Source organism: Malus domestica, chromosome 15, assembly GCF_042453785.1.
Source record: "Malus domestica chromosome 15, GDT2T_hap1".
In the NCBI taxonomy this organism is placed as follows: Eukaryota; Viridiplantae; Streptophyta; class Magnoliopsida; order Rosales; family Rosaceae; genus Malus; species Malus domestica.
The window spans coordinates 3,588,817-3,614,525 of NC_091675.1; the positions used below are offsets into that span (position 1 = coordinate 3,588,817).

Below are 25,709 nucleotides of genomic sequence, written 5' to 3' on the forward strand. Positions count from 1 at the left end.
TGAATAGTACAAAAAAGTAAAAATGTAAATTTTTTGTTAAAAATGAACAGTACCGAAAATATTTCGTTAAAATTCCATTTTTTCTAAGATGAGATAAAGTTTTTGTTCGTAGGTAATCTGTGGATTGATGCAAATCTTTTATTAATAATACAATTATATTTTTACATTAAAGACTAAAAAGGATGAGAATTTAAAGTACAACAAGTAGAATCGAATTAAAAACTATTACTTATACATGAAGATAAATGCCTCTAATTCATAATATTAGTGTGGCATTTCGTTTTCTCAACCCTATGTTTTTAAATAAAATAAAAAAGTTAAAACGCTTTTTTGAAGTTGGGGGCCTTCAAGGGCAGATGATTGGAAAGATATTTTTTTAAGTATAAGGTATTTAAACAAGTGGAGAAAATGATATATTTTTATATTTTTCTTATTTTATGACACATTAAGTACCTGCTTCGAAATTAGACATTGAAATTTCTCTAGTTGATTGAGAGTGAATAAATAAGCTAAGTTAATTGAATTATTTAATTGAAATGCATGATAAAGTAAAAGTTTCTCTTTGTACAGTACATTAAAAATATATTGTGATACAATCAGAAAAAACTAGCACAATACACTTTTAGGAGAACGTAGCGCCCGTGATGCAAAAATGTGTCTCACACGTACATGAGTGCATGCGGAGAGACTAGTTTTTATTGAAATGAGGGCAACTTAAATTTTTATTATTGAGATCATGTTTGGTAGATGAATATAATCCAATATTTTTGTTGGTAATATTCCATTTAAAACTATTAATTTCATCAGCGGTTGAGATAGTAATCAATTTTTGGAATTTCGTGGGAATGTTTTATAAAAAGCTATTTTTATTAATTATATTTAAAAAAAAAAGGAAGGTGTGCGGTACATATTTTAGGTTTCGGATTGAGCTGGCATAATTGATTAATTTTTAGGTAGCAGTCACGGTATACCAATAAGATGAAAAGGAGATAATTCAATTACAAAATATGATCTTTCCTTTTTTTTGTTTTTTTTGTTTTTTGTTTGCACCTTATATTTTGGTGGGTTTGTTTCTTTTTAAAATACTAAATTTAGTCGTTGAATTATTTTACCTATTATCTTTTTGGTGGAAGTTCAAGTTATTTTCAAAGGTAGGTGTGACATTTTTTGAAAAAAAAAGCAATGTTGATAATGTATTGATTCGAGAAACACGATTGCAATACAATTATAACACGATGCTAATTGAGTACATCTTTTTTAGTGACCAAACCCTTAATCTGAAAAGAATAAGCGCACAAGAAACAAACGTGATTAATCCCCTACATAGCAATTACAATGACCAAAAAACATTCAAACGATTGGGATAACATCTTTTTCTAGTCGTGTTTTTATGGATTCTTTTTAATCTAAACAAAGGTAATAACAAATCCCATAAACCATTATATTACACTGTTTAGGTAGAACCAAAATGTTAATTAAATTGCTTACCAAATATGGTACTTTAAATTATATAACCGTCAACGTTTGCAAGTATAGAGAGGTTAATGAGAAAACAAAGAGAAACAGATGGATTTACCAACAAAAGATGCTTGTGGAAATAACTAAATAATTACAGAATCTTTTTTTTTCTTCAAGTGATTCTTATAAGAGTTGAGGGGCCCATTTTGGTTTTTTATTTAATTATGATATTTTGAATGGGTGTGATATCCACACCCCATTTTACTTCTTACACATCTTTTTAATTTTCGGCTGTTGGATCGGATGAATTGAAGAAGATCAACGGATAGAAATTATCAAGGGGTGTGTGAGAAGTAAAATAGGGTGTGTGGATAACATACCCCTTTTGAATTTGAAAGAGGTAAAGCTCTATTACCGGAAATAAAATGTAATCATGGAAATTAGCCTTTAACCGCGCGGTTGATTTGTTGAAGGAGCCTGTAAAATTGGCCTTTAAACTTAATCATGGGAATTCAATCGGGGAGCTTCTAATCACGCTGAAAACGGCTCTCTGGAGGAGCCTTAATGAAGTTCAAAAACTCAACGGGTTGACTTTTACTGAAAGTTCAAACTGATTCCATTTCATAAGGTTGTGTTACTAATTTATATGTTATAGGATGGATGAACAATTCATATTTTATGCGCTTATACTATTGATGATTGACCGAAATAGAAGGTATAGTAAAACACACGTTTATATATGTGTTATAACTTCAAAAGTGAGTTAAGCGTAACATGATGGGTCGATGATCACACTAAAAAATTACTGATATTGGAATTGGAAGTGCATTTAATTGATTAAACCCCACCCATATCCATTGACAATGATCAATAGCAAATAACCATGTCCACATTAATTATATGAACTAGGCTACGACTTATATTTGTTCCTTCCTAGTTGATAAAACAAACAAAACCATTAATTAAGATGAAAAGGATAGCTTTGGACTTACATATCAAGATCCATCAAACCCCGCCAATTATATTACATGGGAACCAATGATCTGCCCCCCAAACCCTAGCCAGTATCACATGTTTTAGCCACTTTTGTTTGTTCATGTTCATCCATCCAAAGACATATGCTATGATGCCTGCAACATCCATAGCCCTTTATGCACCCTAACCGTATGATATAAAGTGATGTGACAACGAAAGGCCTTTGATTTGGTCTCTTAATCGGGTTTCAAGCAGTATCCCAGCCATTTGGGTTAGTGTTTATAATAAGATACATTGTAAGGTGGCTTCCACCCAACAATTAGATAATGATCTTATGTACTTTCACGATCTGATGGTCATGGATCTTGTAAAGATTATATATCTATACTGAAAATATTTTTTGACAAAATATTTTTGGAAGCAATATTTAGTATAAATGCAAGCGAAATTTGAAAAAGTACTTCCTACAAGAAGTATATAACTCATGTTTCATACTTCTTGCAAGAAGCAGTTTGCTTTTGAAATCCAAAATTTTTTTCGCTAAATGCGATTTCAGTCATTTTAAAAGCACTTCCAAATGAGCTTTTATATTATAGGGTGGGAGATTTGGGCTATGAGATACAATATGTCATCTGTAATAATTTATAAATTGAACTTATTATCTACAGATGTAGAACTAAAGACTTCTCACTTGTAAGAAAAGAAATAATATTAGGTAATAATGCTTAATCAGGTCAGTTGAGTTAGAAACTTACGGACTAAAGTTCACATTTTTTACTTTGATATCCATCTGTTCATCAAGTATTTCATATAAAAAAACTAGTTTAGATTAAAGATAAAATCAGAAGTTCATACAATTAAATCTTCTTGAAATTATTCAAAATATAATCGTTGGACATATAGGTGAATAATACAAATTAATTAACATTCTCAATGGTTCATGTGGATTTGGTTGCGAATGCGGATGAGATTCATTAAATAATACATGGTATGTAACACATATAATGTAATTAATATTTCAATTGTCAAACTTTAATTTCTACGTAGACACATATAAACATATAAACGTACGTTGCGTACTACGTATTAGGGCAAAAGTTTACCCAGAATACACTCCCAAATTTGCTGTTTTACAACATGAACGTAGCAACCAAACAGTATGTTTTGTTAGCATGCATGTTGGGCACCTAGAAAAAGATTGTCATTCATTTGTTTTCACCTTCTTCTGATCTTGTTTTACTGTTCCTTTTCCTTATTTAGGAGGAGGCGCAAAACGCAGCGTTAAAATCAGCGCAGTACGGACTGTGATTCCATTGGTGGGGCCACTGAAGTTCCAGTTTTCCTACGCAGATTTACACGGTCGCGAATAATGGACGGTCAGATTTGAGCATCACGCGTAACTCGTGTGGACCTGACCCTACTCATTGGTTGTGTGTGGGGACCATGTACTTGCTCTCGATATGTCCAATACGACACGCTCTTCTACACGTGCGAACACGGGGCACTCTTTGTCTTTGGCTTTCTTCACACGCATACGTCATGCACGCTGGTGTAGTGATATTTATTTCACCCAAGCCATTGTCCTCGCCACGTGTCTAGGCTCTTGAGTCTCTATCTTTGATGGGTGCCACTCTCAATTGCTCTGAAACGATGAAGTTATCGATGCATGATACTAGACTCGACGCAGATAAACATTTTACCCTAATCCCTGATCGGTCGTTTGATGATTAGGATGGAATTGCATCGGATTTATATTGATTTGGAAAAAATAGCATTAAGTATTAATTACGTACGCATTATGAGTTTAAGTAATAAGATTATGGATACACGTTTGTTTTAAGAGTTTGTTTCCTTACAGATTGAAAATAATAAAGTAGTTGGGCATGTGTGTATGAGCTAATTTTGATTGTTAATAAACTATGAATTAGGCATGCACCGGTGATTTAGATAAGCTCGTGCGTGCAACTCAGCCAAGCTAGCACCTAACATATTGATACGTATGTTATCAACTGTAGTAAACAAGGTATCAGGGCCAGCTATATAGTACACACAGGCGGTGACAGGCAGGTAATGCAGCTTCTGAATCCAGCTTTTGTCTGCCGTGAGCCTGCGACAATAGAGTAATTAATTGCAAGCGTAATATACAAGTTGGCAGTAAGCATTATTAGGGTTTTGGGACCCAAACATGCATCTTTGGAGACGTAGAACCACGTGAGAAAGCATGGGCACATCCCTCATAATACCTCATGTTTGTAGGGTAAATGAACAGTGTTACGACAAACTTGATTTTAATTTCGATGTGGGCAAGAATATATATATATATATATATGTATATGTATGTATGTATGTATGTATGTATGTGTGTGTGTGTCCATCTCTGGTCGCTGTAGGATCGATGAGATGCCCTTTATCGATCTGATCAGATATGCTAAATCTAACATCGATCCAAAAGTAAGGAGCGAAGTGTTTTGTGTTCGTCTAGGTAGGCAATTGTTGAAGTCGGTCGTTGAATAAGTTTTGGTTAAGTTTATCTATCTCTAAGAGTGGATTTAACGCTACAATAATAATACAATTAATCTCACATTGTAGGGTTATGCCTTTGTATTGAAACGCGTTGCAGATCAATTGTGGTTACATATGGAGACAAAAGCACTTCTCGTATTTAAGTGCACTTACGCTTCACGAGTTCGATTCTCTCCACTCAATATTATCGATTGCTTGGAAGTGCTTCCATGAATAAGGACGAAGCGACTTTATTATTATTTTGGACAAGTATGGTTTTGTTTTCTGGTGTGATAATTTGGGTAAATTGGAAGTGGCTTTATCACAATCACGCCAAACATGCACTGATATTGTGAAAGAGATGTGCAGCAGTTGAGGGGAGATCCCGAAGAGGAAGTGAATAATGAACAAAGAGAGAAACTTTGCTCTTTATTTTTTCCCCTTCCCAACAAAGCTTGCAGTGGCAGCATATTTTACTGTCCTTGCTGCTGCCTGGGGTTTCGTTTTGTCTTCCTCTCCGAGTTTCCTGACCAGCCAAGTTTCTTTATCTCTTTCTCTATTCTCCCTCAGATTTATGTCTGGCTGATGAGGAGAGAGAGAGAGTGGATGAGTGATGACTAGGGCTGATGCAGTACCCATGTGCTCGTTGTATAGCCTGGCTGTTTTCTAGGAGGACTTAGATGAATCGGGGACGTAGGAAGGATGACAATGTTCCAAACCAATTATTCAACCTCACATAAAAAAATTAAAACACATGATGACACGGTATAGGGTTTAGCATACGACCACTTTGATGTATATCTATTTCATATAAAGATGTGTTTGAGACTGCTTCTGTAAAAGTTAAAAGTGATTTGTCAACCAACACTTTTATATTGCTCGGTAAAAAGTGTGATTGAGCGCAAACTAAGGATGGATCTACTAACCCTTCGCTATAAGGTTTTTATCAGACAAATTTTGAAATTTCAAGATCCAAATACTTTTTAAAGAGGCATTTGATAGTTGCTTCTCTAAAACGCATTATTTAAGTTTCTCGCTCAAAGGAAACTACAAGCGCTTTTAGCCCTTCCAATTGTTGAAGCAACCACAAATAAGAAACACTCGGAATTGTTTTACAAAAAAGTACTTGAACTCTTAACAAAAATTATAACGTGTTTCCAATAAAAACGCTTTACATCAGGACCCTCGTCGGCATAAATACTTCCTACAAAAGAAATCAAAGGAGTCGCTTTCCTGGGGTCTCCATCTTCACGTGCGGAGTTGAACACCTTATTCCCCTACATTTTCATGGCCCTATTGTTATTTATGGCCTTTTGTAAATTGTCCCCGGCCATTCAATGCCAGGGGCCAGTACTTTTGTAGAGGCCCTACGGTCCTCCTACTTCCAATATTCTCACCGGACATCCCAATTTACAATGTCGCTGAAAGTCGCAACTCTCCTGCCTTTCAATCAAACACAAAGAATAACAGTAAATGGTATATAGTATAATTGCGAGAGGGACGATACTGCGTTCTTTACAATGTTGGAAGAAATCCGTCGGACCAACATTGGACATAGAGCGAATCGGCCTTGGTCCAATCCAACCAACTTTTTGTAATCCTAGGCATTACCCACAGACATCTTCATGAGTTTTCCAACTCTGGTTCTCAACTCCCCAATATCTTGGAGAAGGATTATAATTCGAGTTTACATCGTGCGTTGTTAAGGGTTCGCTTCCCCTTGGTACTAAATACAGACAATAATTCGAGTTTTCGATTAATAATCACTAGCTCTCATTATTTCTTCCTTCCTTGAGGCACAATACAAATCTTCTACCCGAACGTAATCATTGAGAATTTAACCTCTCAACATCTACCAACCGGTAAAGATCGCCTCGTCTTTGCTTCAGTAAGGGGAGGTTTGTCCTGAATAATTCAAAACAAACTTATTTAAACTACTTTAATTGTAAGGTAACGAAGACTATCCTCACCGGTGGTATTCCATAAACATTCTTGCATAAGAAAAAGAAGACTCTAGGTTGGAAACACATCACCTTCTAAGCTCAATAATTGAATAATCAATCTCTGCTATGATTATTGCCTCTTCATGTTCTGTCGTCGCCAGTACTTCTCCAAACTGCCACGTTTAATTTTTTTTAGTCAGATTCATAAAAAGATTCACCTACAAATAACTTGCCATCCAAAAAACTTAAACAACGACGAAAATGCAGACCCAGACACTAGTTCTATTACTAAAAAGTAGAAAGGGGTAAGTAAGCATGCATCATGAAGCTAAAAATACAATGTAGTATGGATCAAATTTCTGGTGTATGGCTCTAGCAAGGATCAAATGTAAGCATGCATCATAAAGCTAAAAATACGTATCCACTTACTGGTCCAACAAGGGTGGAGTGGCCCCAGGCCACATAACCGGCTCCAGCATCTCGAGCAGGGGAACAAGTTGCTACATATAGCTGACAACCCACAGAAAATCACCCATGGGAAATCGTTAGAGTTAATATGGAGGAGCATCAAGGCATAATTGCCATAAAGTAGCGACTTGACTGTGGTTCTTGTTATGTAATCTATCACAAAGTTCTGTTTCTATCATTGTACTAACTCCAAGTTTATTAGCAAACGTAAACCGTGATGTGCATCTCATAGAGGACATATGTTACCGCACCTGGTTATCTGTAGCCCTGCACAAGATATAGCAAGGCAAATCTCAGTGAGAATGACTACATAAAAAACTACAAACTGATTTAACATATCACAGATAAATTATTCTAAAGGAATATGAATTAGGGAATATGTAACTAATACCTTGCCCTCTGCAACAGTTCCCAGTGCAACGGTCCAGTAGTCATGTTAAAAGCCCCAGGATAGCATATCAAGTGAGCACCTTATGTAAACAACTTATTACTGTTATCATTCGGTATTTCCAACATCAGAAGTCCTTCACTTGGAAAGGATTATACAAAGGAGAAATAATTCCATTTCCTTTTTAATAAAAAGCAGATTGGTTGAACTTCAAGGAAGAATCCAGTGGCAGATTTCATGGGTTTGAATTTATTAAATCTCAAAGGATTAGGTGTGCTGACTACCGAAAGAAAAGCCCTTAATTTTATTAGTTTAGCAACGCCCAGAAAATGGAAACTAGTTTCACTTCCATGGAAAGAAAAAGAAACGGCTAACCTCTTGCTCCATAAATCATTGCTATTTCCTCAAAATTAATGTCATAACAGATACCCATGGAAACTAGTTTCACTTCCATGGAAAGAAAAAGAAACGGCTAACCTCTTGCTCCATAAATCATTGCTATTTCCTCAAAATTAATGTCATAACAGATACCTATGCCAATACGCCCAACTTCTGCAAAACCCGATTGATGGTTACTATCCCATCAATAATGAGTGAAAGAAGTTCTTTCACCAAAGGAATAAGTGTTTGTATAAAGGACGAACCAATGAACAAAACTACTGCAAAGAATGAATCAAACCTGTATCCACAACGGTAGGAGTCTGCCCTGCTGTGAGAGTCTTTGATTCAGTGAAGGTAATCTTCCCCGGGACGTTGATATCAAATAGCTGCATCTGTGACCATATGCCATGATCTTCGTTACTAAACAGTCAGTAAGGAACAAAGACCAAGACACATAATTTCCCTTGAAAGGTGCTCATTATATGTTCAAAACATCAAGTCTCTTCTAAAATGGAAAAAGCAATTTTTCATGTAGACATATAACCACACAGAATCAATATCATGCATAACAAGAATTGAACTTGATATTACAAGTGCCACCTTTATGTAAAGCTTAGAGCATTACCTTCCTGTGCTTAGCTAACAGCTTTCCATTGGTGCCAAAGACACAGGAAGTATTGTACAACCGATCCCCAGAACGCTCCACTATAGATCCACCAACAATGGTGATCTTAAGACGTTGAGCAACTTCAGACAGCATGGCTGTTGAAGGAGATGCATCGCCACCCGCATCAATGTCCTCAGCATAAACAGGAAAACTGTCATTTGAATACGGACCATTCCAAATTTCCTGAGACACAAAGCATCAAACACAACTTAAAGCCGAAAAATCTTAACAATTATTAAAAGTTGAGTTTATTAGCCATCTGGCCTTATACAACATAAAATTGTTCTGATACTCTCCTCCCCGCCGGCCCGGGTAAAAGTTACAAACCCAACAAAACACCAACCTTTCAGTTACTTACACTATTCTTATGGGCATCTAAAACTCGATCAGCTGAAAATTACAGTTTCCAAATTTCCAAAAAACAAACAGAATGAGTAAAACTCACAGGGAGGAGAACAAGTTGGGCACCCTTTGCGGCGGCGTCCTCGATGGCTTTCCGAGAGTGGGCAATGTTCCTCTCCTTATCCGGCGTCACCGACAATTGGCACAGCGCAATCTTGAACTGCACAAAAAACCCAATTCAAATTCAACCTCAAAACTCTAAAAATTCACAACAAAATGACCAGACACACACAGAGATTAAAGAGACAGCTTGCCTTGGTGACGGGAGGAGCGGGCAGGGGAAGAGCAGGCGGGACCCTGGCTTCTTCGGGCTTGTAAGCGGCCGCCATCACCGACAAGAAATTTGCAGAGCGGATCTGGGACTGCGCTGCGACCGATGCGGATGCTGGTGGTGATGGCTTTGGATGGTGCGATTGGAGAGAGGTCAGTTGGCGGAGGAGAGAGACCGATGCAAAATTTTGAATTCAAGATCTAAATTTCCTTGTCCCATTGATTAAAAGAATGTCGATCTTATTAACCGATCACTTATTTGACAATATAATATTCAAAATTACTCATGTCATACGTAAAAATGAAACACAACCTCAGATATGCATGATCAACTATCCTTTACTTCTACATTGCAGACCGGAGCTTATCAAATCAAGAGCGCCCCTCGTTACTAGATACAGACACAATAATTCGAGTTTTCGATAAGTAATAACAAGCTCTCATTATTTATACATACAGACGCATTCTTTCTATTAAGAAATGCGGTCTTTGACACTCTCCTTCCTTGAGGCACAATAGGAATCTTCTACCCGTACGTAATCATCGAGAATTTAACCTCTCAACATCTACCAACCGGTAAAGATCGCCTCGTCTTTGCTTCAGTAAGGGGAGGTTTGTCCTGAATAATTCAAAACAAACTTATTTTAACTACTTTAATTGTAAGGTAACGAAGACTATCCTCACCGGTGGTATTCTATAAACATTCTTGCATAAGAAAAAGAAGACTGTAGGTTGGAAACACATCACCTTCTAAGCTCAATAATTGAATAATCAATCTCTGCTATGATTATTGACTCTTCATGTTCTGTCGTCGCCATTACTTCTCCAAACTACCACATTTAATTCTTTTAGTCAGATTCATAAAAAGATTCACCTACAAATAACTCACCATCTAAAAAAACTTAAACAAGCACGAAAATGCAGACCCAGACACTTGTTCTGTTACTAAAAAGTAGAAAGGGGTAAGCATGCATCATGAAGCTAAAAATATGTATCCACTTACTGGTCCAACAAGGGTTGAGTGGCCCCATGCCACATAACCGGCTCCAGCATCTCGAGCAGGGGAACAAGTTGCTACATATAGCTGACAACCCACAGAAAATCACCCATGGGAAATTGTTAGAGCTAATATGGAAGACCATCAAGGCATAATCGTCATAAAGTAGTGACTTGACTGTGGTTCTTGTCATGTAATCTATCACAAAGTTCTGTTTATCATTGTACTAACTCCAAGTTTATTAGCAAATGTAAACCGTGATGTGCATCTCATATAGGACATATGTTACCGCACCTGGTTATCTGTAGCCCTGCACAAGATATAGCAAGGAAAATCTCAGTGAGAATGACTACATAGAAAACTACATATCGATTTAACAATACGCAGAAACATTATTCTAAAGAAATATGAATTAGGGAATAATGTAACTAATACCTTGCCCTCTGCAATAATTCCCAGTGCAACGGTCCAGTAGTCATGTTAAAAGCCCCAGGATAGCATATCAAGTGAGCACCTGACTTCAACAACTTATTACTGTTATCATTCGGTATTTCCAACAACAGAAGTCCTTCACTTGGAAAGGATTAAACAAAGGAGAAATAATTCCATTTCCTTTTAAACAAAAACCAGATTAGTTGAACTGCAAAGAAGAATCCAGATGCAGATTTCATGAATTTGAATTTATCAAATCTCAAAGGATTAGGTGCGCTGACTACAGAAAGAAAAGCCCGTAATTTTATCAGTTTACCAATGCCCAGAAAGTGGAAACAAATTTCATGTACATGGAAAGAAAAAAAGGGCTAACCTCTTGCTGCATAAATCATTGCTAGTTCCTGAAACCTAATGTCATAACAGATACCTATGCCAATACGCCCAACTTCTGCAAAAACCAATTGATGGTTACCATCCCATCAATAATGAATGAAATAACTTCTTTCACCAAAGGAATAAGTGTTCGTGTAAAGGAGAGAACCAATGAACAAAACTACTGCAAAGAATGCATCAAACCTGTATCCACAATGGTAGGAGTCTGCCCTGCTGTGAGAGTCTTTGATTCAATGAAGGTAATCTTCCCCGGGATGTCGATATCAAATAGGTGTATCTATGACCATATGCCATGATCTTTGTTACTAAAACAGTCAGTAAGAAACAAAGACGAAGACCCATAATTTCCCTTGAAAGGTAATCATTATATGGTCAAAACACCAAGTCTCTACATTTCTAAAGCAAATGGAAAGAACGGTCCTTCATATAGACATATAACCATACCCAAAAAAATATCTTGCATAACAAGACTTTGAACTTTATATTGTAAGTGCCCCCTTCATGTTAAAGCTTAGAGCATTACCTTCCTGTGTTTAGCTAACAGCTTTCCATCGGTGTCAAAGACACAGGAAGTATTGTACAACCGATCCCCAGAACGCTCCGCTATAGATCCACCAACAATGGTGATCTTCAGACGTTGAGCAACTTCAGACAGCATGGCTGTTGAAGGAGATGCATCGCCACCCGCATCAATGTCCTCAGCATAAACCGGAAAGCTGTCATTTGAATACGGACCATTCCAAATTTCCTGACACAAAGAGCATCAAACACAACTTAAAGCCAAAAATCTTAACATTTCTTAAAATTGAAATTATAGCCAACTGGTCTTATACAACATAAAATTGTTCTGATACAAACGGACCCCACCCACCACACACCACTTTGATGGTAAATATATCCTTAGCAGGTAAAGTGAACAAACCCAATAAAGCACTAACCTTTCAGTTACTTACACTATTCTTATTGGTATCTAAAATACAGTTTCCAAATTTCCGAACATATATTGCTACACTTAAACAAACAATAGGTGCCCAATAAGTAATAATCCATATTTAACTTGAAGCAGCAAGCTTAATCGGCATACTAATATGAATGTCCAAATAAACAAACAGAGTGAGTAAAACTGCAAAACTCACAGGGAGGACGACAAGCTGGGCACCCTTTGCGGCGGCGTCTTCGATGGCTTTCCGAGCGTGGGAAATGTTCCTCTCCTTATCCGGCGTCACCGACAATTGGCACAGCGCAATCTTAAACTGCACAAGAAAACCAATTCAAATTCAACCTCAAAGCTCTAAAAATTCACAACAAAATCACCATATACACACAGAGAGATTAAAGAGACAGCTTGCCTTGGTGACAGGAGGAGTGGGCAGGGGAAGAGCAGGCGGGACCCTGGCTTCTTCGGGCTTGTAAGCCGACGCCATCACCGACGATAAATTGACAGAGCGGGTCTGGGACTTGCCGCTGAGACCGATGCGGATGTTGGTGGCGATGGCTTTGGAGGGTGCGATTGGAGAGAGGAAAGCCGGCAGAGGAGAGAGAGGCTTTGGGTGGAGGCAAACGGAGCGGCAGAGAGAGGAGTGAGGAGTGAGAGGATTAGTGTCGATAGTGCTGCTTTCATTTTCTCTCAAAGCTCCAAATTTCTACGTGGACTTTGATTTTTTTGAACAAGGATTGTCTGTCTTCGTTGGTCTTGTGTCTTTCTGTTTTGTGTGATCATAGTTAAGTCATGTCAAAATTTTATATTATTTTTTATAAAGATAATAAGATAAAAATAAATAGTAATATAAAATGTTGACGTGATTTAACCGTGATCACGCAAACAGAAGGAATGGGAGGGCACGAGAACAAAGAGGGCAGACAATCATTGTTCGATTTTTTTGGCTTTCGGGATGGGGTCGTTAAAAAGTTTTTCCTTCCCTTTTCACCCTTCTTTGTGACTAATTTTGTTCATATATTCTCCGAAATTTTGCATTTTGGTCCCCAACTTAACTTCGTGTTGCATCGTTCCTTCTTCGCGTCAAATTTGTCTATTTTCTATATAAAAGAACCAACAGTGTAATGCGAGGATAAATTAAAGAACATCTAGATCTATTTCAAAATGTAAATTGAAACCCTTAATTTACTATTTTCTCAATTCGAATGAAGAAATCTCACATCAAACATTTATTTGTCAAAGTTAATAACTAATTAATTTTGTTCTAGTGTTAGTGATATATATCTTACAATGTTGAATTCAACATCCAAATTTCCTTCTCCCATTGATTAAGAGAATGTTGATTTTATTCATTGATTACTTATCTTCTTAGACAACATAATTAAATTCCTTGTGATATACGTAACAAGAAAATACAAACTCGGATTCATACAGGATGGACGCACTACTTTAACAAACAAATTCATATGTGCGTTATCATCTCTCATTTAATTCTACGTTGCAGACTGTCTCTTACATACTAAAAGAGTAATTAGGGTCAAATATTAGTTTCAACAACAACAAAAAAGTCAAATATTAGTAAAATAAAAAATAAAAAAATCATTCATAGTAAAATGGTAACCGTTTGATCTGGAAACCCCTTTAGAACAAAGGAATATGATCGTTACAAATGAACGCATAGCACAGGATCGCATCCTCAACACCTTTCAAAAATCCCAACCGACTCTTGTCCAAACGGTAATTAACTGTCACTCGCGCCTTGGTCATCTATTTCTTTGCTCCCTCTCAAAACTTTCATTTCCAATTAAGAACAAAAAACTTGTTTCAATTTCTCTCAAGCACCAAAATTGGTGCTCGAGACCCTCCGCTTCGCTTTGAGTCTACGCGAAACTTGTAAAAGTCAAACAAAAAAAACGAAGAAAAAAGATTTTTCAGAGAATTGTGTAGTTTTTTTTGTAGATAGATATAATAATTTTTATGCATGGCAGATCCCAGGGCTGTTGTACCGTACCATGACCCGTACGATAACGGCCCGTGTTCCGATATTGTGAACTTTCTGTACGATTCTGAACACCCGATCCTCGACGAGAGCTTACCGTTACCGCCATTGGACGATGAGGGACTTGCTTGCCCTACTAAACCAATTCCTCTTTTTGATGAAGGAATCCAAGATTTGAGCGACCCTTCGTTGGATCAAGCGACATGGGATTTTCTCTATCAGTGTAGTAATGGCGGAGGAAACTTTGATTCGCAAGCCGGTCCCTCGCAGTTTATCGGAGAATCGAGCGGCTCTAGTCCTCCCAGAGGGGACAACAATGAGCAGAATCAGGGTTTTGGTGATCCGAGGCCGCTTTCGGTTTGGCCTGCGACACCAGTTCCATTTAATTGCAGTTGTTGCCAACTGCTTAGGGAAATTATACACTTAAATGGTAAGTTTTACGTTCATTTTTCTTGTAAATTAGTATTGGTTTAGTGGGTACTATTCGGTTTAAGTGGTGATTAGGGTATTGATTTTTTATTTTCAACTTGTGTGCAAAGGCAACCATGTCATGAAACTTGACATTCATGGAAGGTTTGGTACGATCAGTCATGCAATTCTTTACAGTTTCGATGTGAATTCTTCCGACAATCATCAGTATCAAATGTTTGAGTAAGTTTTTTCGACCCTGTTTGTTTCGTCCCCTCTCAATTCGAAGCGTTTGATTCGTTTAACGAGAAGACTAAATATTTTTTTGGTTTCGGAAATTAGTTTTTGCAAGAAAAGCATAGAGGAGGTGAAGCAATTTCTGATGCAGTACTGCCTAGAGAGAAAGCTAGAGGGCTACATTCTGCAGCAAGATCCAATGGCAGTCTTTTACGAGGCCCTCTGCATTGGACTCGGGTGGGATGACATTCTAAATACCGATGACTTCACCTTCCCACCATCTCCTCCAAATTCAGGTTCACGTGTGTGGTTTTCCTCGTGAACTTCTATCATTCGGAACATTTAGTGTTCATATATTGGTTACTTGAGTTTTTTTTTTTTTTTTTTTGTCAATTTCAGGAAGAGTCCGTGAAGTGGAACAACAACAACCCGCTGAAGATCAATCACATGCGGCCGAGGATGAGAACGAAAGGATTTCCCTTGCAGCACAGGTTGTTGTTAACCATTATTTCAATCCTAAACCCTAAACCCTACATTTAGCTACAATAAGATAATAAGTACATTTTATTAACACTTTTGTTTGTGTAATGCTGTGGAAGTAGTGCAGAGGGAGAGAACAGCAAGCATGACATTGGACGACCTTCGCGATTACTTCCATCTTCCGATCGAAAAAGCTGCTAGGAGATTGAAGGTTTGCCCAACTGTTGTGAAAAGGATATGCCGCCGAAGCGGATTAAATAGATGGCCCTCAAGAAAGGTCTGTCCTCTATAAAGTCCCTTTCGTAGAACTATTTTTTATTTTTATGTTTTATCTTCCTTACTCTTTCAATTTTTTGATCACACACGCAGATTCGAAGCATCAACAGGCAGATTTCGAGGTTGAGACCAAGTTTAGATTCCGACGATGCAAACACAAGGGTTCATGCTGAAGCTGAAATCTCTAGGCTTGAAAGAAAAATAACCGCACTTGTACCATAATGTGAATAAAGTACATACCTTCAGCCCTAGTTTTGGATCAACATGGAGTTGGGTGAGACCAAAATATAGAGAGTTTAATGTTTTATTTTATTTTCTGAGACGTGCTTACGGATGACCTAGTTGGGATGTTGCCACCCAATTTTGTACTTGAGAGTAGTCCAACTAATTTTGAACAGGAAATCACCATACATTTGTTTGACTTTAATGATGGATTAATTATACCAATTTTTGTTTTGCTCTTAATTTATGGTTCCTCATGAATTTTGTTTTTTTACATAAAATCCTATCTAAAATGGCCAGACGGCTTTCTAGACATCATCGCTATATATTAACATAAATACACCCCCAGAAGGATGACAATGTGCCTCAATGTGACTAGGGCGAAGTATTAACGTTGGAGTGTTCGAACATGGATGGAGATTCCTAAGATCTCCACGAACTATGTCTTCGTCGAAATTCATTCGATGAGATAATGGGAAGCGGCTTCTGCACTTTGAAGAGGAATATTATGGCCGGTGTTGCAACGACACTGGTTTGCGTCAAGCAAGTGAAGCAAGAGGAGTCGGAAGAGTGGGACGAGAGCATGCCATTGCCCGGAGACATCATTGAAGGGGTTTATAATTCCGAGAGCAGTGACAATATTGGTGACGAGTTTTTCGTGCCTACGAAAGCCAAGGCTGAGCTTATGTCGCAGCTTGCTAGGCTCAGCAATGTAGAGGTCATTTGGGTGAAGGTGAGGAGGGGTGATAGCACTCTCAAGCTCCGATCGCGCGTGGCTGAGAGGCCTTCGATGCTTCAGAAAAAGTATACGATCAAAGCGGCTACAGATGATAGACATGTTGCAGTTTTGGAGGACTTGACCTCGGATCAATGCACTGAGCTGCAAGGTACATTTTTCTTCGCCAGCTTCAAGTCTATGTTGGTACTATAACCTCTTATAAGATATCTAACGTATTGTATTGTTTTACTGCTAATCAAGATCGCACATTTTATTTTCATTCCACGTAATCAACGATTATGATTCAATCACATAAAACATGTTACACCGTCATACTATGAATCAGGTCTGCATATACTGTTTTAATTCCACATAATTTACGGTTGTGATTCACAATCTGATAACATAACATGTCACACTGTTCAAATAAGGATGGTACATTCATTCATGAGTTACGAAATTTTTGACCCAGTGACCTTTCGTTCATTGATGTTTATGTGATTTTGCAGAAATGAGCAGGAGTTTGGTGAACGTGGAATACAGGGGACACAACAAAGGGGGAGTTAAGTATGACTGGAAGATGAAAGTGGACAGCTACTTGCCCGATAAACGGTGCACGATCGTTAGCTCCATTCTGTTCATGCCGCTGCCGGGTGAGTACTGCACCGAGGCCACAACAGCCCGTTGCATGGCTTGGTTTATTGCAGCAGTTGCTTCCGGAGCTCCGCTAATTTTTGTTAACATCCAAACAGAACAGATCCTGTCGTCGGTATAATATCAGTCTGTCTTTCAATCATGCTGAATTTCTAGCTAGCAACCCGTTATTAATCGGTTCGATTAATTTTAATTTTCTTATTGTTGAAGGACAAAAATAATTTATTAGGAAAGGAAATGATTTCGAATAAGCAGCAACAAAACCACAAAAGGACGGTCCAAATCGCGCAAGGTATAAGACTTTGGTTTATGCCTGGAGTTGCAGAAATGTTGATTGAATTGATACCTGAACCAGACGAAGCGCGGTTTGGATTGGACATTAAACGAACTGAAGAGGTTAGACATTGTCGGAAATTCTGTCACACGAACACATATAACATACGAACACAGTTTAATGCACATGAACGTTACAATTTTATGCTCAAAAAATAAATGCAGGGCTTGATTTGCATACACTCGGTAGTGAAAGGCTCGGCCGCAGATCGATCGGGGCTCGGCAGCCTTCATGAGGAAGCATATGCAAATGGATACCAGCTTGTGATATCTAGGTTAGAAGGCAAGAGCTTGATGCCTTCACATGTCAGCTCCACCGGGCTCATACATTGTTGTGATCCCACCAAAATTAAAGAGAATCTCCACTCGGCGATGGATCAGATGGACACAGTTCGGTTGCACCTCATGGCCTGGTCTAACCATTTGCTTCGAATCGCTCCGAAAGCTGTTGACTTAGCTACGCTCCGGCCACCTAGCGGATTCTGTCCCCCAAGAACAATTTGATCGTACTAAGTTTGCTAGTTGCAGCTATTGACTGATGAATTATGAATGCGATCACCAGCATCGTAAAATGTAAAATATGTAGTAACACTCATTTGAATCCAAAGAATGCTAAAAGTTTGTATATTTGTAATCGCATTAGTTGATAAGTTGGTGTCAAAAGTCTAGTGTGGCGTTCACATTTTTGTTACGTTACGATAAACGTGAATTAGGTCAGTTGGCTAAAACAGTATATTACTTTTGCATTTGAGTTTGATTTGGAGAGCTTTTTGGTTTTGGTCAAGGAATTGTGCGCAAAAGGGATGGCGGTTGAAGTTGATAGGATATTCGATGACGTGTAGGAGATGAACATTTACGTTCGTTTGGGGAAAGAAATTTGGGTACTTTACAATGGTACAAACCAGTAAAGCAGGTTGAAGGTTCTAATTGACAACTAGCTTTTGATGAATATGATGGAGTCATGAAGCCCTTGAGGATCAAGAACATCGATTTTTCATGCTTTTTTATCGTCCGCCATAAATTAAAATTGTTTTTTTTTTTATCATTGCTAGAAGAGATTTTTTTTTTTTGTTTTTTTGAACCTTGTAATTTTATTTCAGCACTCAAATATTTATTCATTTGAAAAATTAAAAAATATTTTGTTATATATTAGAGGTTGTTAAGGAATCTTTGTGGGTGGAAAAATAATTTTTTTTTTCATTTTTTTGTGGCGATTGAGATTATAGCGTGAGTAGAGAAATAATATATCGGGGTGGGTTTAGTACATTCATCTTTTAAGTTACTTATTATGGTAGGATAGAAATATATTCTTACACCTATTTATACCTCACACACCACCTTATTAATCTTGGTCGTTGATTTTTTTTCAAATTCATTCGATAACATAAAATTACGATGTGTGTGAAAAGTAAAATAGAAAGTACGCAAGTCAAACCTCATTTGAAAGTGTTTTTAAAATGATCGAAAGTGCTTTTAATGAAATTGATTTTCAATTTCAAAAGAGTTTGCTTTTTGGAAAAAAAACACTTCGAATGTTTTTCTAGGATCTACTTGAATTTTTACTAAGAATTGATTTGAAAAATAATTTTACCAAAAACACTTGCATGTTATAATTATGTAAAGTTAGAGAGATAACTTTTACTAGTGACATGAGCGAAACAAGTGTAAAATATCACACTGAAACTATACCACAAGAGGATGACAAATAAAAGAGGGATGAATAGATACTGAAGTTATTAATATTTCCTTTCTTCTCAGTATATCTCTCTGTCATTTAACAGCAGTCGGAGCGCTCTATTTATAGAGCGGCTCCATACAAACAGGTTCTTAAAGCTTGAAATTTACAACTTATAACTTTGAAAATACAATCCTTTTGTTTCCAAAGTCTACATCACATTTGTGGGCATTGAAAAATCTACCAAGACATTGTGAGTTGGCATTCACGAACCCACCATCATTTTCAACACTCCCCCTTTGATGTCCATATATCAGCATTAGTTGCCTCGTTAAAACCTTGCTTGGAAAAACCCAGTGGGAAAAAACCATAGCGAAGGAAAAAGAGTACAACTTTACCTGGATTGTTGATATAGTGTTAAGTATGCTTATGTTGCCTCGTTAAAACATTGATAGGAAAAACCCAGTGGGAAAAATCCTAATCGAAGGAAAAAGAGTACAACATGCATGTGTCATGAATGCTCCCCCTGATATATATCTTCCCCTTATTCCGCATTCTCCAAATTTAGTTGTTTGGTTAGTCAACATAATCCGATACTTTGCACTAACTTTTGAAACGTGCATTTCGGTAGAGACTTGATGAACAAGTCTGTCAGATTTTCATTGAAACATATTTGTCTGACTTCAATAACTTTAGCCTTCTGAAGCTCATGTGCGCTAAAAAAACTTTGGAGATATGTGTTTAGTCTTATTGTCCTTGATGAATCTTTCCTTCATTTGGGCAACACAGACTGCATTATCTTCATGAATGACAGTTGGATTGTCTGTCTTCGAAGTTAGACCACATGAATTCCAGATATGATGGATCATTGATCTTAACCAAGAACATTCACGGTTTGCTTCATGTAAAGCAAGTATTTATGAATGATTTGAAGATGTAGCAACTAATGTTTGCTTTGTTGAGCGTCATGAGATTGTTGTATCTCCATTCTTGAACACATATCCAGTTTGTGAGAGGGTTTTATGCGGATCAGAAAGAAAACCAGCATCTACGTATCCAACAAAGACCTAGTTAGTTGTGGAGTTCTTTGAGTATAAGAGATCCATGTCTGTTGTCCCACGAAGGTATCGCAATACACCTTTGACACCTTTCCAATGATGAATTGTTGGAATAGAGCTACACCTTGCTAACAAGTTGACTGAAAAAGCTATATCTGGTCTAGTATATTGTGCTAAATATAATAAAGTACCTACTGCGCTTAGATATGGTACTTCTAGACCAAAGACCAGTTCATCGTCTTCTTTTGGACGAAATAAATCTTTCTGAATGTCTAAATAACGAACGATCATTGGCGTGCTAAGTGGATAAGCTTTGTCCATACCAAATCGCTTCAGGATTTTTTCCATGTAAGCTGATTGGTGGACCAAAATTCCACTAGCACAATGCTCGATCTGCAAGTCGAGAGAAAAAATTGTTTTTCCAAGGTCTTTCATTTCAAATTCACTTTTCAAATATTCAACAGTTTTATTGAGCTCTTCAGTGGTTCCAACTAGGTTCATATCATCGACATATACTGCCACTATAGCAAATCCTGTGTTGGATTTCTTAATGAACACACAAGGGTAAATGACATTGTTGGTATACCATTCTTTGATCAAATACTCACTGAGACGATTATACCACATTAGTCCATATTGTTTCAGCCCATACAATGATCGCCTTAATTTGATTGAGAGCATACCTCGTGGTTTGTTAATTGTTTCAGGCAACTTAAGTCATTATAGGACTTTCATATATATGTTAGTATCTAATTCTCCATATAGATACGCGGTGATGACATCCATAAGTTGCATGTCAAGTTTTTATGAAACCACTAAACTTATTAAGTAATGAAATGTAATTGCGTCCATTACATGATAGTATGTCTCCTCATAATCAATTTCAGGTCTTTGCGAAAAACTTTGTGCAATGAGTCGTGCTTTATATCTTGCAATCTCGTTTTTCTCATTGCGTTTCCTTGTAAATACCCATTTGTAACCCACGGGGTTTACACCAGACGGGGTTTGGACTATTGGTCCAAAAACATTTCGCCTTTCCAAGGAATTTAATTTTGCCTAGATTGTATATTCCCACTTAGACCAATCTTGTCTCTGTTTGCATTCATCAACAGAGCGGAGCTTAAGATCATCACTTAATATGATTTGAGTGGCTACTGCGAATGTGAATATATCATCGATAATTATTTCATTTCGATCCCACAATTCATTAGTACAAGCATAATTTACAGAGATTTCTTTGCTTTCAAATAACCTCTGTTTCTTCAGCTACATGTGTCTCATCAATGACATTTTATTTTTCTAAAGGTATAAAATCATGAATTGTGGATTTGTCATTCATTTTTTCTTCTTGAATGATTTAATTTGGATTCAGTTGTGCCTTCGTCTTTCTCTTTCGAGGGGCTGAAATTTTTGAACCTGGGGGTCTACCACGCTTCAGGCGTGCACCAGATGAATCATTCGCTACCACTTTATTTTGTCTAACAGGGACATCAATCCTTGCAGGTGCATTTGCAGCTGGTATATGTAATTTTGTCACTTTCATAACATCATTAAATGCTCTAGCATTTGATTGGCAATGCTTTGAAGATGAATGATCTTTTTCAATTCATTTTCACATTGAGTGCTACGTGGATCAAAATGAGATAATATGGGAACAACCCATGTCACCTCTTTCCATTTTTCTAGAACGGTTTTGCTCCCCCTAACGATGGGAAGATTGTCTCATCAAAGTGACAATCAGCAAAACGAGCTGTAAACATATCACCTATCAAGGGTTCCAAATATCTGATGATAGATGGTAAATCAAAACCCAAATAAATTCCTAGTCCACGCTGAGGTCCCATTTAAGTGCGTTACAGCGGTGCAATAGACACATAAACAGTACAATAAAAAACTCGTAAATGTGAAATGTTTGGTTGATGCCCAAATACGAGTTGTCCTGAAGAGTATTGGTGGTTGGCTATAAGTCTCAATCGTACCAATGATGCAACATGTAAGATGACATGTCCCCATGCAGAAACTGGCAATTTTGTTTTTATGAGTAGAGTGCGAGCTATTAACTGAAGCCGCTTGATCAATGCTTCTGCTAGACAATTTTAAGTATCGACATGAGGAACATGGTGTTCAACATCAATACCCAATGTCATGCAGTAATCATCAAACGTTTGAGATGTAAATTCACCAACGTTATCAAGTCGGATTGACTTAATGAGGTAATTTGAGAACTGTGCTCGTAACTTAATTATCTGAGCAAAAAGTCTCGCAAAAGCTACATTTCGAGTAGACAAAAGATAAACATGTGACCATCTGGTAGATGCATCAACCAAAACCATAAAATATCGAAATGGCCTACAAGATGGTTGAATAAGTCCACAAATATCCCCTTGAATTCTTTGCAAAAATGATGGGGATTCAGCATCAACCTTTAGTTGTGATGGTCTAATTACCAACTTCCCTTAAGAACAAGCTTTGCAAGGGTTATAATTTGTGATAGCAATATGTTTGCTCAATAATGGATGTCCATTAGAGTTGGTAATGATTATACGCATCATGGTGGATCCTGGATGAACCAGATGGTCATGCCAAAGCATGTAAACTTTTGAATCAATGAACTTCTGGTTCATGACAGTATGTGATTCAACTATCTTTATGTATGTATAATACAATCCACTCGACAAACCACACAACTTCTCCAATATACGTTTCTGGGTATCATCGGAGGTAATGCATAGATACTCCACATTTTCTGCACTTTTCGTTTCAATGTGGTATCCATTTAAACGTATGTCTTTGAAACTCAACAAATGTCGAGTAGATCGAGTAACATACAACGCATTTTGTATAGCAATATTGTTCCATTTGGTAACATAATCTGGGCTTTCCCTGAGCCTTCAATTACATATGATTAGCCTGATATTGTTGTTACCCTTACTCTTGTAAGCATCAAGCTTAAGAAATACTTTCGATCACGAAGTATTGTATGTATGGTTGCGCTGTCTACAAGATAAATATCTCTGCCTTTTCTCATGTTCTGAGAATAACCATAGTTTTTATCCATGTTTTCTTAGTAAAAGGGGATCACGATTAAAAACAACTTATAACATGAAATTTGAATGCCACTTTTATTGAATCGAAATGTTAGTTTTAAACTACAAGTTCAGAATAATAAAAGTACATCAAAAATAAATGATTCAGTCAGACTGGTATACTTCATTCCCTATTTCCACAATAAATTCTGAAACATCTAGGTGAGTTGTGTTCAACTGCCCTGATAAGTCGCACACTGGATCAGGTATATCCATTGGTTTAGCCTAGTCGAGAAAATTGGTCTCGACAACCTTCTCCTTGATGGAGGCTTGATATAGATCCACGAGATGTTTTAGGGTACGATAAGTACGCGCCCAATGCCCATGACCACCACACATATGGCAGGCTCCTTCAGAATTTCTAAGAGCATTGTTCATGTGAGCTTTGCCTTTGTGGAGATTCACATTTTTGAAGCCCAGGCCTGAATTATGCCTCGGAACCTGATTATGAAACTGGACACCATGATTCTTACCTTTCCCGTTTCACCGTCCTCGCCTGTGGCCACGTTCTCATTTATGATTATTTGCAACAGATGATGTGGCGTTCATTTTGAGGGAAGCAACATTCACTTTTAAGAATGATGCAGATCCAATAGGTCGGGACTGATGATTTTTCATCAGGAGCTCATTGTTTTGTTCAGCTACCAAAAACACAGATATCAGCTGGTTGTATTCAGTGAAGCCTTGCACTCTATACTACTGCTGTAGGGGTACGTTAGAGACATGAAATGTGCTGAAAATCTTTTCCAACATATCTTCCTCAGTAATGGTATCCCAATAGAGCTTCATCTGAGAGGTAATTCTGAACAACGCAGAATTGTACTCAGCCACTGACTTGAAATCCTAGATCCTTATGTGAGTCAACTCATAACGAGCCTTTGTAAGAATCACCGTTGTCTGGTGATTGTATCTGTTTCTCAATGTCTTATAGAGAGCTAACGAATCTTCAATCGTTAAGTACTCACTCTTTAGTCATTCATTAAGATGACGACGAATAAAGATCATGGCCTTCGCCCGATCGTGAGAGGATGAGCTATTTTCTTCCTTAATGGTATTGCTTCCAGATGGATCTTGGTATCTAGTACCCAGGTAAGGTAATTATTCCCTGTAATGTCCAGGGCAGCAAAATCAAGTTTTGCCAAGTTTGCAATTTTCTTTTCTAAAAGAAAAATGAGATGCGTAAGAACTTGCAATAATATGTATTATAGAGGTATGTAGTGTTAAAACTTTTGGTTCTTACAAGTTTTTCATTTTAATCTTCAGACCAAAATGATAAGCACTCGAAACTTGAATCTAGAGATTTTCAAGATGAATGAGGAGGGCGATTGTACCGCACCATTCTCATTGAAATAATATAACATAGGATGGGCGATTATTCCGCACCACTCCAATAGCAGGAAAATTTAAATACGTATAGCAAGGTGGGCGATTATACCGCACCACCTAAAATTACAATGAAATTAAATAGCAGACAAATTTAAATATGCAGAGTAGGGTAGGCGATTATACCGCTCCACCTAAAATTTACAGTAAAATTAGATATGCAGTCCAAGATAGGCGATGATACCGCACCATCTTGAATTGCAGTAAGATTAAATTTGTAGTTCAAGATGGACAATTGTACCGCACCATCTTGGATTGCAGTAAAATCAACATAAATAAATATTGGGTTAGTAATCAAGATCTACACCAAACAAGAAATCAAAGATGTATGTAACTGTTAGGTTGAGAACTAAAAGCAGGCATGAAGCAAATAGTTCGTCGCGAGGGCATATCGCGCAGTTGAGGTAAAGGAAGAAGATGAATAGTAAAATCCTTAGAGGAAACATTTTTTCTTTCTTTCTTTCGTTCGGCGAAGAGAAATGAGAAATTGTTAGGTTTTAGAGACTTGTGCTGATAATGTTATAATTATGTAAAAGTTAGAGAGAACCTTTACTAGTGATAGGAGCGAAGTAGGTGTAAAATATCATATTGAAACTATAGCACAAGAGAATGACAAATAAAAGAAGGAGGAATAGATACTGAAGTTATTAATCTTCCCTTTCTTTTCAGTATATCTCTGTTATTTAACAGCAGTCAGAGCGCTCTATTTATAGAACGGCTCCATACAAACAGGTTCTTACAGCTTGAAATTTACAACTCATAACTTTGAAAATACAATCATTTTGTTTCCAAAGTCTACATCACATTTGTGGGCATTGAAAAATCTATCACAACACTCTGGGCATACACTAACCCACCAGCATTTTCAACATTGCAGTTATTTTAAGGGAACTTTAACAAAAAGCATCCGGTACTGTTCATTTTAACGAAAAACCATATTTTTACACAAAAATGTCAATCATGATAC

General features: G+C 37.3%; 3 protein-coding genes across 3 annotated transcripts; 1 reads left to right on the forward strand and 2 right to left on the reverse strand.

The window, feature by feature from the left end:
* Positions 1 to 6,399: 6,399 nt before the first annotated feature.
* Positions 6,400 to 9,573, reverse strand: LOC103455786 (omega-amidase, chloroplastic). Its single transcript, XM_008395377.4, has 10 exons — positions 9,439 to 9,573; positions 9,228 to 9,344; positions 8,741 to 8,965; positions 8,414 to 8,507; positions 8,212 to 8,286; positions 7,738 to 7,816; positions 7,598 to 7,613; positions 7,308 to 7,388; positions 6,969 to 7,051; positions 6,400 to 6,840 (listed from the first exon to the last, which is right to left on the reverse strand). Exons 1-10 carry the CDS (start codon positions 9,511 to 9,513, stop codon positions 6,762 to 6,764), a joined length of 924 nt encoding a protein of 307 aa, XP_008393599.1. The 5' UTR covers positions 9,514 to 9,573; the 3' UTR covers positions 6,400 to 6,761.
* A 202-nt stretch (positions 9,574 to 9,775) lies between these two features.
* On the reverse strand, positions 9,776 to 12,907 carry LOC103455787 (omega-amidase, chloroplastic). Its single transcript, XM_008395378.4, has 10 exons — positions 12,626 to 12,907; positions 12,413 to 12,529; positions 11,800 to 12,024; positions 11,460 to 11,553; positions 11,257 to 11,331; positions 10,887 to 10,965; positions 10,746 to 10,761; positions 10,458 to 10,538; positions 10,202 to 10,284; positions 9,776 to 10,073 (listed from the first exon to the last, which is right to left on the reverse strand). The coding sequence occupies exons 1-10, from the start codon at positions 12,698 to 12,700 to the stop codon at positions 9,995 to 9,997; spliced, it is 924 nt and encodes a 307-aa protein (XP_008393600.3). The 5' UTR covers positions 12,701 to 12,907; the 3' UTR covers positions 9,776 to 9,994.
* Positions 12,908 to 16,307: 3,400 nt separating this feature from the next.
* On the forward strand, positions 16,308 to 18,044 carry LOC103400096 (uncharacterized). The gene is made up of 4 exons (XM_008338782.3): positions 16,308 to 16,722; positions 17,063 to 17,322; positions 17,418 to 17,603; positions 17,706 to 18,044. Exons 1-4 carry the CDS (start codon positions 16,308 to 16,310, stop codon positions 18,042 to 18,044), a joined length of 1,200 nt encoding a protein of 399 aa, XP_008337004.1.
* Positions 18,045 to 25,709: the final 7,665 nt, after the last annotated feature.

What these genes read in the sequence shown, in the direction of transcription:
- LOC103455786 (XM_008395377.4), bottom strand. Translation starts at nt 9,513, where the DNA reads ATGGCGGCCGCTTACAAGCCCGAAGAAGCCAGGGTCCCGCCTGCTCTT. An exon ending in TCCTACCGTTGTGGATACAG is followed by an intron (nt 8,287 to 8,413) that starts GTTTGATTCATT and finishes CGGGTTTTGCAG; the next exon opens with AAGTTGGGCGTATTGGCATA. An exon ending in ACTCCACCCTTGTTGGACCA is followed by an intron (nt 7,052 to 7,307) that starts GTAAGTGGATAC and finishes TAAACGTGGCAG; the next exon opens with TTTGGAGAAGTACTGGCGAC.
- LOC103455787 (XM_008395378.4), bottom strand. Translation starts at nt 12,700, where the DNA reads ATGGCGTCGGCTTACAAGCCCGAAGAAGCCAGGGTCCCGCCTGCTCTT. An exon ending in CCACTCCTCCTGTCACCAAG is followed by an intron (nt 12,530 to 12,625) that starts GCAAGCTGTCTC and finishes TTTCTTGTGCAG; the next exon opens with TTTAAGATTGCGCTGTGCCA. An exon ending in ACTCAACCCTTGTTGGACCA is followed by an intron (nt 10,285 to 10,457) that starts GTAAGTGGATAC and finishes TAAATGTGGTAG; the next exon opens with TTTGGAGAAGTAATGGCGAC.
- LOC103400096 (XM_008338782.3), top strand. Translation starts at nt 16,308, where the DNA reads ATGGGAAGCGGCTTCTGCACTTTGAAGAGGAATATTATGGCCGGTGTT. An exon ending in CAGAACAGATCCTGTCGTCG is followed by an intron (nt 17,323 to 17,417) that starts GTATAATATCAG and finishes TTATTGTTGAAG; the next exon opens with GACAAAAATAATTTATTAGG. An exon ending in ACATTAAACGAACTGAAGAG is followed by an intron (nt 17,604 to 17,705) that starts GTTAGACATTGT and finishes AAATAAATGCAG; the next exon opens with GGCTTGATTTGCATACACTC.